This window comes from Nilaparvata lugens, chromosome 14 (genome assembly GCF_014356525.2).
Source record: "Nilaparvata lugens isolate BPH chromosome 14, ASM1435652v1, whole genome shotgun sequence".
Classification (NCBI taxonomy): Eukaryota; Metazoa; Arthropoda; class Insecta; order Hemiptera; family Delphacidae; genus Nilaparvata; species Nilaparvata lugens.
Window position 1 is genome coordinate 636,761 of NC_052517.1, and position 14,807 is coordinate 651,567.

Below are 14,807 nucleotides of genomic sequence, written 5' to 3' on the forward strand. Positions count from 1 at the left end.
ACTAGCGTCAGATGATCAATTTTCATAACGGCAAGGAAAGTTGTGTGAGTGCGCCACACCAGATTTTTTTATTATCAATTAATTTATTTGAAAATTGATCGATTTCTTTTTTCATTCAACTTCTTATTAAGTTGTTAACGTTATTCCTTGACGAAATGGAACATCCATCCCTAAATAATTCAAAATAGCTGAAACTTACACTATATTCTCTTTATTCTATTTTGTGTTCAGTTTTTCGAAATTTAATTTAAACGTGGACTGCGACTGTTGTGACTACGCCCCGTTTCGGAAAGCCAATTTTCTGACTCTAGCTGTTTAAAGTCTAGAACCCAGCTAAATCCCGATCTCATTCAATTAAATGAAATTAATATAAATGTACATTAATTACTTAATTCATTATTCCTTCACATTAAAATTTCCCAGTTATCTCACCTTGAAATGGTATTGATTGGTTCCCATTTGTCGATTTCCCCATATTATCTGCTATTATCTGCTTTGAGTGGCTGGTTTTAAGACCTTTCTATTGTTTGACGGAGTTCTTCGATTCTACTTGATGTAATTTATTCTACTTTGTGACTTTAAACCATTGCTTTGACTCTATTATTTTGTAATATTGTATTACTATGACTTTGTCAATTACCTATATTGGTCTACGACGATAAAATCTATTTATTTATTATTAATTGATGTTCCTTTAGCCTAAATTTTCAATTAAAAAATGATATCAATTACAAATACCACATTAGAGTATTTGACTATATATATATATAGGAACATCAATTATTATATATATATATATAGGAACATCATTTATTAATAATAAATAAATAGATTTTATCGTCGTAGACCAATATAGGTAATGACAAAGTCATAGTAATACAATATTACAAAATAATAGAGTCAAAGCAATGGTTTATATATATATATATATATATATATATATATATATATATATCCAGAAGTGTCAGATTTGTGTAGTTTCAATACAATATCACAATAATTAAATTAAATTGCATATTATCTATATTATGCCGTTTTCCAGTTGATAATTTGTTTAAATCCATTGAATTAGTCAGCCATCATTATAAACTAATTGACCGAGCAAAGTGAGGTCCAAGATTCAAGTCGACGGTTTTGCATTTCTCTTAATGTTATATGTTGCGCATTTACGGCGAAACGCGGTAATAGATTTTCATGAAATTTGACAGGTATGTTCCTTTTTTAAATTGCGCGTCGACGTATATACAAGGTTTTTGAAAATTTTGCATTTCAAGGATAATATAAAAGGAAAAAGGAGCCTCCCTCATACACCAATATTAGATTAAAAATCGGACTATAGAATTATTCATTACTAGCCGTCAGGCTCGCTTCGCTCGCCATATCCGTCTAGCCAGGGGGCTCCGCCCCCTGGACCCCCGACTGGATCGTCCAAGAATGAGATCAGTAGGCTCGCTTCGCTCGCCTGCATTTTTCATTTGAGCATTTTTATCATATGTTAGGACAATTCAGTCGGGGGTCCAGACTAAACGTCTGGCTAAACGGATATGGCGAGCGAAGCGAGCCTGACGGCTAGTAATATAATATTCCCAGGATTTAAGTAGCAGTGCCCAATCAATTTTTCCGCGATAAATGCATTTAAATCTTCAATTTGGTGCCAAACCTAACAAAGTCAACTCAACTTAATGCCAACCTGACAAAATTATTAATTTAGTTGCCAGTTAAAAACTGTTTCGAAGAAGTACTCTATCTAGATTATAGTTCTATAGTAACATATGATATGGAAATTTCAATTATAATTAAGAGATTGGGAGAAGAAGAATATACATGCTAAAAGACGAACTTTAAACCCTTAAAAATCACCCCTTAGAGTTAAAATATCGCCAAAAGATTTGTTAGTGCGCCTCTAAAGGGCCAACTGAACATACCTACCAAATTTGAACGTTTTTGGTCCGGTAGATTTTTAGTTATGCGAGTGAGTGAGTGAGTGAGTCAGTCAGTCAGTTAGTCAGTCAGTGAGTGCCATTTCGCTTTTATATATATAGATAAACCAGCTGTTGACTGTATTATAAATTGCATACAATTTAACGCATGCAATTTAATATCTCAATGTAACTTAGTGAAAAAAACAGCTGTTGTGTGGACTATTTATTGCATGCAGTGAGGCATGCAATTGATAACTTGAAGTAGCATAGTATTTTCTCTGCTTTCAACTCGGTAAGCTTTTGATGATAGTAGCATATCTGTTTACATCAAATTATTAGCATTGCCGATACAACAACCCAAAAAGCCATTAGTCGTTTATACACCGATATCTCGCCGACACAACAGGGCAGGACAGAATTTACTCTGATGGACAGTATTAGAGGAGACTGTGGTTTATAACTGCGCGAGGTCTACTGTTCACAGAACTACTAGTATCCAAAGTAGAGTTCTCTCGTCCATCTTTCTATAGAGCATCGCATCATATTCATGTAGATTTTGCAACGATAGAAAATTCTGCTCACTGACTGCTCACCATATCTGACAGCATATAATTATTATGAGACGCGTGGCATGCTTTATGCTTTGCATACCATTAAGTGTCTTCTATATTAGTTATGCTGGTTACAATACTAATGGTCTATATTCTATATCTATTAAAGCCTTAAGAATCTATATCTAAAACTGTTACAGACTTCTCTATCTATATTGTATCCTAACTATATTGAGGTCCACACGTTATAATGGCAGTGTTTGATTAGCAATGGTATTGCTATCCTTGTCTATCATTCAATAAAGCGGATATTACTATCTCCTTCTAGCTTTGCTCTGTTGTCAGATCGTCTTATCAATCAATCAATCATTCATTTCTTTCCAGAACATACATGAAAATGTACATGAAAAAGTCAAAAACTAAAAACTAACTTAAAGCTAAAGAGAAATTAGTGACTGTATAAAATTCATTTTTTTACAGTAAACTCGTTTATACTGTAGCATGCTAAATCCATCAAATATGCTCTCAGCAATTCCTTAAATTTTGATCTATCAGGTTCATGTCTTATGCAACCTGGGAGACAACCAATAAATGTTATTCCCATGTACGTTGGACTTTGTTTATATTTTTCCTTATTGTGTTTCTTTATTGTAAAATAATTTTTATTTCTTGTGTTGTAATTATGTATATCTACTTGCCGTGGGAATCTAGATTCGTTAGTTTTTATATATAATATTGTCCTATAAATGTACAGGCTGTACACCGTCATGAACTTTAACTTACTGAAGAGTGGCTTGCATGATTGCTCTCTATCAAGATTTAGAATTATTCTTATTGCTTCTTTTTGTTATAGGAGTATTTTATTTAAGTTTGTGATGCTTGTTCCTCCATATATTTCAATTCCATATGAAATGTGGGAGTGGATCATTGCAAAGTACACTGCTTTTAACGTTTCTAAGTTGGAAATTTTTGCTAGTCATCTCAGCGCGAAAATTCCTGAGCTTAATTTTTTACATATTTTTTGAATGTGAACGGACCAACTAAAATAACAATGTAGAATTAATAATTAGTTGAAATATTTAATCTTGATCATGAAAATTCATTGAAAAATATAATTGATTATTTTAAACGAGAATGAACAGTTAATATTACATCAATAAACCGGTATCAGCTACCGTTTATAGAAGGCATTGACAAGCAGAGGATCGGCAACGTTGTTCCCCTATTTTACTCCACTGCCATTATAACGTGGACATCGCTATAATAATATCTATATGCAGTCCAGTCTATAATAATATGTTTCTACGTTGGTCGTGTGCTCTGAATTACTACTATTATATCTATTCAGATGTTAACAAGACTTGTATACCTATACATATTGCCTTGGTTATGTGCACTCAATCCCCTATATATAAAAGTTGTAGTATATACATATATACAACACTAGCTACGGTACGTGTAGTATATATATATATATATATATATATATATATGTGGGCATGTATGTGTGGTTAGAGTTTGCTAGTCGTGTGTCAGCCATTAATTATTTTATTATTATTCGTTTCAAAGTGGTCAGTACACCCGCCACCCGCACATACATTCCGTAACACCTGGCCGATCTACCCTCTCACTCACTCACTCTCTCTCTCTCTCACACACACACACACACACACACACACACACACACACACACACACACACACACACACCTTGTTACGCGGGTTGAGTACTGACTGAACTATTCCTTCTTCTTCTTCTTCTTCTTCTTCTTCTTCTTCTTCTTCTTTCTAGTTTTTTATTGTAGTTTAATATTCTTCATTTCATTATAATTAGTATTAATTATAATTAATATTTTATTGTAATCTCATTACCTATTTAATTCTAAGTTCTTAGAATATTTATCTTTAGTTTTTACATTCTATTATTTTTGTGATGTTATGTTTTGTTGTAATGTGCAATGGGTCTTACTAGACCTAGCACTCAATAAAAATCAATCAATCAATCAATCAATCAATCTTCTTCTTCTTCTTCTGTTTTTTTCTTCTTCTTCTTCTTCTTCTTCTGTCTTTCTTCTTCTTCTTCTTCTTCTTCTTCTTCTTCTGTCTTTTTTCTTCTTCTCTTCTTCTTCTTCTTCTTCTTCTTCTTCTTCTTCTTCTTCTTCTGTCTTTTTCTTCTCCTTCACGCTCTTTCTTATCATCTTCTACTTGATGACTGTTTTTCTCTCCTTTTCTATTGATTGTTCTCACTCTCTCTCTCTCTCTCTCTCTCACTCTCTCTCTCTCCCACGCATGAGCGTTATGCCATATGCATGCGCTAAGCTTGGATGGACAGAGATAGGCCTAGTGGTGTGATAGTGTTGGGGCATAGCCTAGCATAGCATAGCATAGTATAGCACAGTCAGTTATCGTACAGACATGGTCAAGTCAACATCGTTCTATCCTCCTCTATTATTATTATCATGATCATAATCGTTTAGTACTAGTATAGAGGAGGCCTATTATGTTGTGGTGTTTAGTTGGTGAAAAGAAAGCTGAGTGTTGGTTGTTGTTTATTAGGCCTATTCAAAGTTGGCAAAACTGTTTCGTGTTCAGTGCATTTTTTTTTTGTAAATAAGTTTTGATGATCGGATTGTGATTTGTGTAGTCTGTGTTGATAATATTGATACTCAATACATTGAATTATTTGTGAAGAACAAAAATGTAGGGTTAACTGTTGTCTCTATAAATTTATAAAATTATAATAAATAATAAATAAAAAATAACTTACAAATAGTGAGTAGGTTTTTGATTTTGTATTCAATTTTTTTAAATAACTGCAATATTTCTAGAATTTTTAATTTATTGTGATACATTCTGTAATTCATTTAGAGTATAAAATCAACCTTCAAAATTCAAAATTTTAAATCACCATTTCTGGACCGGACCGAAAATCAAGTGACGAAGCAGTGTGTGACTATATAACCTTATCTTTTGGTCAACATTAACATTTTATCAAAATTTTTGGAGAGAAATAGTACAGGTTCAGCCTAGTTTTTCCTCCAATGTCATAATTGTATTATGATTATAGTATTTTATACAATAAATAAATGAAATGAAATAATAATATCGATTGACCTGCCTGGCTCAGATCTGCTGTCAGAGTTTTCAGGTCGCAACTGATCAATTTCAGTTAAACCAATTTATAAATAATTACTGTATACATGAAGAAATAAATTACCTGAAATTGAGGATGACAGTACATATTTTAATGAACGTTTGTGATTGTAACTAGAAAATTATTAAAAATTGAAGATCATTATTCAAACCGTATTATTTGAGAGTATAGTAGTAACGAGTTGATATCCCCCCAACTGTGATATATTATTCTCAACTAGTAGCTTAGGAAATTGGTGAAGTTTATGGTCTTGGAGACCGTTGTGTTATAAGGTGGTGAAACTTGTCCCTTGTTTGAATCTAAAAAATACATATTAGAAATTGACGGTATAAAACCTATTGTGCTATATATTCTTAACCAGTAGCTTAGAGACGTGGTGATGTTTATGGTATTGGAGACCGTTGTGCTATAAGGTTGTGAAACTTGTCCCTTGTTTGAATTTACAAAATACAAAAATATTAGACATTGACGGTATAAAACCTATTGTGCTATATATTCTCAACCAGTAGTTTTGAGAAGTGGTGAAGTTTATGGTCTTGGAGACCGTTGTGCTATAAGGTGATGAAACTTGTCCCTTGTTTGAATCTAAAAAATACATATTAGAAATTGACGGTATAAAACCTATTGTGCTATATATTCTTAACCAGTAGCTTAGAGACGTGGTGAAGTTTATGGTCTTGGAGACCGTTGTGCTATAAGGTGGTGAAACTTGTCCCTTGTTTGAATCTTCAAAATACAAAAATATTATAAATTGAATTAATAAAACCGATTGTGCTATAAGGCTGTGAACTTGCAACATGCAACTTGAAAAGTTTACCACATTTGTGGTGATATACTCGAGATAACTTTGATCGCCAAAAAAATAGTTTTCATCCGAGATCCCGTTGTGCTATACGGTTGTGAAACGTGTGCTGCGCGAAAAATGGCGTCCATGTTTGTTCCGGAAGAGGTGTGCCGGTCGTATTCGTGTCTGCCGTTGTCGTTCGGAATCAGAAATCGGAATCACAGCCGTTATCGGCCTCGGTTGAGAAGATGGCGCTCGTGTGCTTCATGGGTGAGTCGCCATTTTGAATTTGGAAGACTTGGGCCCAAGCCACATGGAGCGTTTTTTGTAATGGCGGCGTCGAGTCGGCAGGGCCAAAAGCTCTCCGATTGGCTGATTATAAGCTGATTCCCGAGCTTTTTCCCCTGTCGTCTCTTGTAAAAATGCTTCATATGGCTTGGTCCTGTACCAAATAAAATTGTAGAATTTGACGATTTATATATATATATATATATATATATATATATATATATATATATATGTGTGTGTGTGTGTGTGTGTTTCAATTTCATTTTTGCCCTACAGCTGGATTCTCACTAATTATCAATATCAGTGAAATTATGGCACAGTGAGAATTTTGTTGCTATAAGTTCTAATTGGACTATTGCCATGAATAGAAAATGAGTATGCAGACTCCCATAAATAGTTATTTGTATATCTAGAGTGAAAAGTGCTGTTTTTTCTCCCCGAGGGAAAAGTTTGAAGCCCGAGGCGAAGCCGAGAGCAACAATTTTCCTGAGGGAGAAAAAACATTTTTCACTCGTGATATACACAACATTTTTCCTCCACCTACATTTTTATAAAAACTGCAAATAAAATAATTTTTAAAACATAAGTGACCAAACAATGTGTTACAACATAATCTAAAAAGTAAACAGAAACAGCTGGCTTGTAATCACAGTTCTCCTCCGACAGCACTATCTGTCGGCTAAAGTTGTAACAACAATGACAGCCAAAACTACAGCTATGATGAAGTTCCCGTTTCAAATTTAATTAGTTAATAAGTAATATTCGTTGGCTGGTATTTTGAATAACATGGATTAAAAGAAAAAAAATATAAATTTTTACTAGTATAGTGATATGAAGTTTGTAATAATAATTTCAGCATACAAACATAAATTTTATATATCGATCAAATGTCTGGTTGAGGTATTGAATTTAGTTGGTTTAATGACTACTCTATATGCTTCCTCATCTGAGCTTAGACCTTCTGACCTATTCCAAATGTACGTTTTTAAAATAGAGATGCTTCCCATGTTATTTAAATGGAGTCACTTTTACTCCCTAGGGAGTTTTTCTGTTTTTTAGTACCGAGAGCGAAAAAGTGACACTTTAGTATCATGTTTCAGGGAGTAAAGTAAGTACTTTTGACAGTAGGTGGAGGAAAAACTAATTAGAATAATATTCTCTTTGTACTGGTCACTGATACTCAAGGAATCAGAAATCCGGATAAGTACTTTGATAAAATTTACTATGATACTATGATAAAATTCATATTTAATTTGATATTTTTTTAAATCGTCCATCATTTGTAATATGAAGGGCCGTCTGCACAGTCTAAGCTTAAACTGAATTTAATCAGCTGGTGGCTTAAACTCAAAATGAAACACATTATAACAAACGAGACTTGATACGGATTTAGTCCAGTTTAAAATGAAATTTGGTTTAAACTGTGCAAACGGGCCTAGGTGTATGTTAAAACCGTCTATGGGACTGAAGTCTATTCGAATCCACCCGGGACCGCCAATTAACGAGTCCATCCGTCAACAGGGCAGTTACAGGCTAAAAAGTTTTGCTCATTTCTGGTATCGAACCCGTTACCTCTAGGCTGCTAAGCAAGCGCTCTCTATCCACTAGCCTACAGCCAGTTTACACACTCATCGAGTTTTGGCCGTCCTTGAATTCTACCAGACGGAACTTGACAAACCATGAACTGTTTTAATCTTAATAGAATTTAAAAGGAAGGTAAAAAATCCATGTGTGTATAACCATAGAGAAACAATAGCGTAAGTAAATATCCCATGGTATAGGGAATTTATGTCGCAACTTTTACTGTTATCTCAAGCCGATTACTGTCGATTATTGTCAATTTTTACTGTTTTGTTGGGATGAGAGTGTAGGAACGGCACAATTTGAGAGACTACCAGCGTCACACAGCTGCATGGGAAATAACTACGTGAACTATCGGCTTGGGATAACAGTAAAAGTTGCGACATAAACGCCCTATACCATGGGATATCTACTTACGCTATCGTTTCTCTATGGTATAACTAGCTTACGGCCACACAACACAACAACAAAGGTTTATACGTGTATCACTTCTATAGTGCAAGTATTTGATTAACATTGATGTTGCTATCCTTGTCTTTCATTCAGCAAAGCGGATAGCGCTATCTCTTTCTCGCTATGCTCTGTTGCCAGATCGTCTTTTAACAATGTAGAATTAATAATTAACAAAATATTTCATCTTAATTATGTAAATTCATTATGAAATTATTGAAAAATATAATTGATCATTTTAAACGAGAATGAACAGTTAACATTACATCAATAAACCTGTATCAGGTACCGTGTATAGAAGGCATTGACAAGACAGGGGTTCGGCAACGTTCTTCTCCTATCCAAATTTTAGTGGTTTTTTTTGGATTTCAGTGTTTACGTGTTTCTGTTTCTTGAATAGTTCCAAATTTCTTAAATAACTCAATATTATTCGTTAAAAGTGGTAATTGAGTGGAATATTTCTAATTAATTTATCAATTTAAGCCATCTAAATTCAAAATTTATAGTTTTAATGTTGATTTTGGACCAAAATTTTATAAAAATTGTACACGTGAAATTCTAACCTTATCTTGGACTTTGTCATCTATAAATTTGGAAGAAAAATAGCACAAGGACTACCTTATTATTTTATCTTTCAATGTTATTACATTAGTGTTATTTGCATTGTAAATAAATAAATAAATCTTTCTCCACTGCCATTATAACGTGGACCTCACTATAGAAAATTCAATTCTATCCAATTTGTTTTGTTTTTTTTAGTTTGAATTCGATTAATTTTAGTGATTTTGTTTGGATTTCAGACGCCCGGCCTGTCGAGTCCCCTAGGCACCGACCAGCTAGCCTGTCGCGAGGAGTGGTGGAGCCAAGACCTGTGCGCCCGAGGCGTTATCATACAGCAATGTGTTGTGGACCCTTCTAGCACTGCTCCCGCTACAGCCACCAAACGAGGCGCCAACACCAGGCATGTGATCAGTGTGCAGGTGCCTCCGCAATCAGCTGATCATCAGCCCCAACCAGCTGATCAGCTGTTGCTGCAGGCAGCCGATGTGTGCAGTCATGAGCAGTGGCTGCGTGCCTTGCATAATGTCGTCGATAAGCCGGCGCCAAGGGGGGAAGGCCGCAAGAACAGTGAGTACCGTACATTAATAATTTGTCTTATGTATCTATTTTTTGGCGAAAATAAATATTCTATTAAATGAAAAAGATCTGAGGTTTTTGACAATTTCTTAGTCTTTTTCAAATTGTCAATGACCTCAGATCTTTTTCATTTAATAAACCAACTTAGATATTCTAAGAGTTTTTAAGTATCAATAAATCTGTGGTTTTTTGACAATATCTTAGTCTTTTTCATTCAATATGAATAATTACCACAATATCAACTTCTCAACTAAACAAAAAGTGAAATATTTTATTCTATATGTGGTGCTATTTTGTAGGATTTTTGGAATGTTTCGATGTTAACCTTCCGGCAGTCGCGCTGTTGTAAAAAGTACAACACTGTCAGTTTTTTGCTGCTTAAAACTATTGAATGGGGTGGTGTCAGAGAATGAGTCACCTATGCATTCCAAAACTTTGCCCCCATCACTCCACTGAGTTGCAGTATCAACCGAGCAATGGTTCGGTCTTTAGGAGCCTAAGGCCTTTAGGAGTCTTTAGTGCATAAGATAGGGAAAGACTGTATACGGGGACTGTAAACGAACCAATAAACTAGAATTGATGGGTTTGCTTATTGGGCTATGAAATGCTAACCATCCAAATGTTCATAGGCGTAAAATAATCCAAGAAGATGGAAAAGTAATTTATACAATTAATTAATATGTTTTGACAGTAAACAGAGTACATAACACTTGGAAAATTGGATGTTGTACAAAGTACAACACGCGACTGCTCGTGTGATTGAGTAGGGCGCGACTACTGGAAGGTTAAGGGTCAAGCCACATGAAGCATGATTATCAAAAGCCTATCGGAGAGCTTCCTACATTACTGACTCGTCCAAAAACGCCTCAAAAAACGCTTCTTGTGGCTTGACCCTAAAGATAGAAGGGTGCCATTCACTTCACCGTAATATTTCAGTTTATAAAAAATCCTCAACGGTGTTTGTGGAGTCCACTCGACTGGCCGAAAATATAGTAATATTACTGCGGAGTCCGTATGTAAAACCATAGTGTGGTCCAAGTTATAATGGCTGTGAAGAAAGATAGGAGAACAACGTTGCCAATCCTCTGTCTTGTCAATGCCTTTTATAGACGGTATCTGATACAGATTTATTGATGTAATATTAACTGTTCATTCTAGTTTAAAAAATCAGTTATATTTTATCAAGCAAGAAATTGTATTTTCAATATTTTCATAATTTATTTACATTGTTAAGATGAAATATTTTGTTAATCAATGATTAATTCTACACTGTTAAAAGACGATCTGGCAACAGAGCAAAGGGAGAAAGAGATAGCGCTATCCGCTTTGTTGAATGATAGACAAGGATAGCAAACCCATTTGCTAATCAAACACTACCATTATAACGTGAACCTCACTATAATAGAGAAGTATTTAGTAATAGATGTAGTAATAGAATTTTGGTAACTAAAGAGTAGATAATATCATAGAGAAACAATAGCGTAAGTAGATATCCATGGTATAGGGCGTTTATGTTGCAACTTTTACTGTTATCTCAAGCCGATTATTGTCGATTTTTACTGTTTTGTTGGGGTGAGAGTGTATGAACGGCACAGTATTGATTGATTGATTGATTGATGAAATGGTCTTCTCTGATTTGCAGTATCAACCGAGCAATGGTTCGGTCTTTAGGAGCCTAAGGCCTTTAGGAGTCTTTAGTGCATAAGATAGGGAAAGACTGTATACGGGGACTGTAAACGAACCAATAAACTAGAATTGATGGGTTTGCTTATTGGGCTATGAAATGCTAACCATCCAAATGTTCATAGGCGTAAAATAATCCAAGAAGATGGAAAAGTAATTTATACAATTAATTAATATGTTTTGACAGTAAACAGAGTACATAACACTTGGAAAATTGGATGTTGTACAAAGTACAACACGCGACTGCTCGTGTGATTGAGTAGGGCGCGACTACTGGAAGGTTAAGGGTCAAGCCACATGAAGCATGATTATCAAAAGCCTATCGGAGAGCTTCCTACATTACTGACTCGTCCAAAAACGCCTCAAAAAACGCTTCTTGTGGCTTGACCCTAAAGATAGAAGGGTGCCATTCACTTCACCGCAATATTTCAGTTTATAAAAAATCCTCAACGGTGTTTGTGGAGTCCACTCGACTGGCCGAAAATATAGTAATATTACTGCGGAGTCCGTATGTAAAACCATAGTGTGGTCCAAGTTATAATGGCTGTGAAGAAAGATAGGAGAACAACGTTGCCAATCCTCTGTCTTGTCAATGCCTTTTATAGACGGTATCTGATACAGATTTATTGATGTAATATTAACTGTTCATTCTAGTTTAAAAAATCAGTTATATTTTATCAAGCAAGAAATTGTATTTTCAATATTTTCATAATTTATTTACATTGTTAAGATGAAATATTTTGTTAATCAATGATTAATTCTACACTGTTAAAAGACGATCTGGCAACAGAGCAAAGGGAGAAAGAGATAGCGCTATCCGCTTTGTTGAATGATAGACAAGGATAGCAAACCCATTTGCTAATCAAACACTACCATTATAACGTGAACCTCACTATAATAGAGAAGTATTTAGTAATAGATGTAGTAATAGAATTTTGGTAACTAAAGAGTAGATAATATCATAGAGAAACAATAGCGTAAGTAGATATCCATGGTATAGGGCGTTTATGTTGCAACTTTTACTGTTATCTCAAGCCGATTATTGTCGATTTTTACTGTTTTGTTGGGGTGAGAGTGTATGAACGGCACAGTATTGATTGATTGATTGATTGATGAAATGGTCTTCTCTGATTTGGTTCACGTGAAGTTAATCAGGATTAAAAGTTAACCGGCTTTTGTGCAACCGTCCTTTGTGATTGATTGAGTACTTTATTTATGTAGATTACAATATACTGGCTTATACACTTATATACAATAGCTTACAATACAGCAAAATTATAGATGAATTTACATAATATAGACTAAGAAAATAATTATTGAACTGTATATGATATGAAAAAGTAATTTGTAATATAATAACTATAGATATTATATTGTTATGCATCTACATAAATTGGCGGAGCTTTGGACATGTCAATGTCCATTCTTCGGAAAGAATATTAAAAATATCCTCCCCACTAACTCTCTACCAAAATATGAGAGACTACGAACGTCACACAGCTTCACGGGAAAGAATTATGTGGACTATCGGCTTGAGATAACAGTACAAGTTGCGACATAAACGCCCTATACCATGGAATATCCACTTATGCTATTGTTTCTTTATAACAATATAGAAACGAGATAAGTTTTCTTAGTGAACTAAGGAGAAAAAGGCCTAGAGTAATAGTGATGTCTATTTATGATGTTTGATTGTATAAATGAATAGAGTATAATGTGTGTACATTTTTTTATTTGACAGGTGAAGACTGCCAACCGGCTGGCCAGTCGTCGCAAACGCCCCAGGTGCAGGTGCAACAGCAGCAGCAGCAGCTAGCGTCGCCCAAGTGCAAAACGTGGAAGGGCCGCGTCGCCAAGCAGTTTCGGCGAATTGGGCAGGCGGGCAGTGGGGGTGGGGGGACCCGGGAAGGGGGGTCGTCCCCCATTTCACCTACTGCGGGGCCCCCCCAGGCCAGTGCCAGCTACCAGGAGGGCGCCTCCATCGGGGTGCCTCTGGATTGGTGTCCGCAGGTCAGTAGCTACACTAATTTCAAAATTCATGGATTTTATTATTTCTGTGTTCAGTATAATATTAATGAAATTTATTTTTTATTTTTTTAGTCTTCCATTATTATCTATTCATTCTTTGTTTATCAATTTTTTCATACATGATATAATATATTTTATAATTTATTCACCCAAACATCTTTATTAATTAATAAAAATTAATTATTAATTTGGTATTTTAATCATTCTAAATTCAAAATTCCTAGCTAATATATATCCTTGGACAGAACTTTGAACTTTAAATTTTCTCAGAAAGAACATAACCTATTTTTTCGGACATTTTATTATTTATCGAAATTTGGGAACAGAATAGTTTTGGGCTATGCCTGTTCTATCCCGATCATATTCATATGATTTGTAATTATATCAACGAATAAATAAACAAAACAATATACAAACTTGTAGTACCCTTTATTATAAAAACTTATATACTTATAATATTTCAACAACCAGTTCCGACAATAACTTGGTCATTTTCTAAAAGTATAAAAAAATAAAAAGCATATTTTTAAGTTTTTAATAATAAAGGGTACTACAAGTTTTTATAAGTTGTTTTTATTTATTTGTACAAAAGTAGCCCATAGTGAAGTGTTTTTATCTATTTAATCTATATTTTTGATAATTAATTTTTATTCCCAATATATTATCTCTTATTATTTATATAAAACCAATAGCTGATAGTTGCAGTGATAGTAGTTTTAATTTTTCTGCTCAAAATTTTCAAGTTTATTTCAATATTATTGAAACTTTCGGATTGTTTAGTGTTATTTCCGGCTCTTATCAACCCTTCGAAATTCAAAATTCCTAGCTAATATATATCCTTGGACAGAACTTTGAACTTTAAATTTCTCAGAAAGAACATAACCTATTTTTTCGGACATTTTATTATTTATCGAAATTTGGGAACAGAATAGTTTTGGGCTATGCCTGTTCTATCCCGATCATATTCATATGATTTGTAATTATATCAACGAATAAATAAACAAAACAATATACAAACTTGTAGTACCCTTTATTATAAAAACTTATATACTTATAATATTTCAACAACCAGTTCCGACAATAACTTGGTCATTTTCTAAAAGTATAAAAAAATAAAAAGCATATTTTTAAGTTTTTAATAATAAGGGTACTACAAGTTTTTATAAGTTGTTTTTATTTATTTGTACAAAAGTAGCCCATAGTGAAGTGTTTTTATCTATTTAATCTATA

General features: G+C 34.0%; 1 protein-coding gene across 6 annotated transcripts in view; it reads left to right on the plus strand.

Moving 5' to 3' along the window:
- The window catches only part of LOC111055426 (rho GTPase-activating protein 21-B), an 87,128-nt gene that overhangs the window by 38,422 nt on the left and 33,899 nt on the right, over nucleotides 1-14,807 (plus strand). For all 6 annotated transcript variants that reach the window (XR_005572832.1, XM_039440436.1, XM_039440435.1 and 3 more), the window contains 2 exons: nucleotides 9,530-9,857; nucleotides 13,291-13,559. Coding sequence is in view for 5 of the 6 variants with exons in the window: in XM_039440436.1 (XP_039296370.1) it covers nucleotides 9,530-9,857; nucleotides 13,291-13,559 (597 nt within the window). In the remaining variant the exon portion in view is untranslated. The remainder of the gene's footprint in view (nucleotides 1-9,529; nucleotides 9,858-13,290; nucleotides 13,560-14,807) is intronic.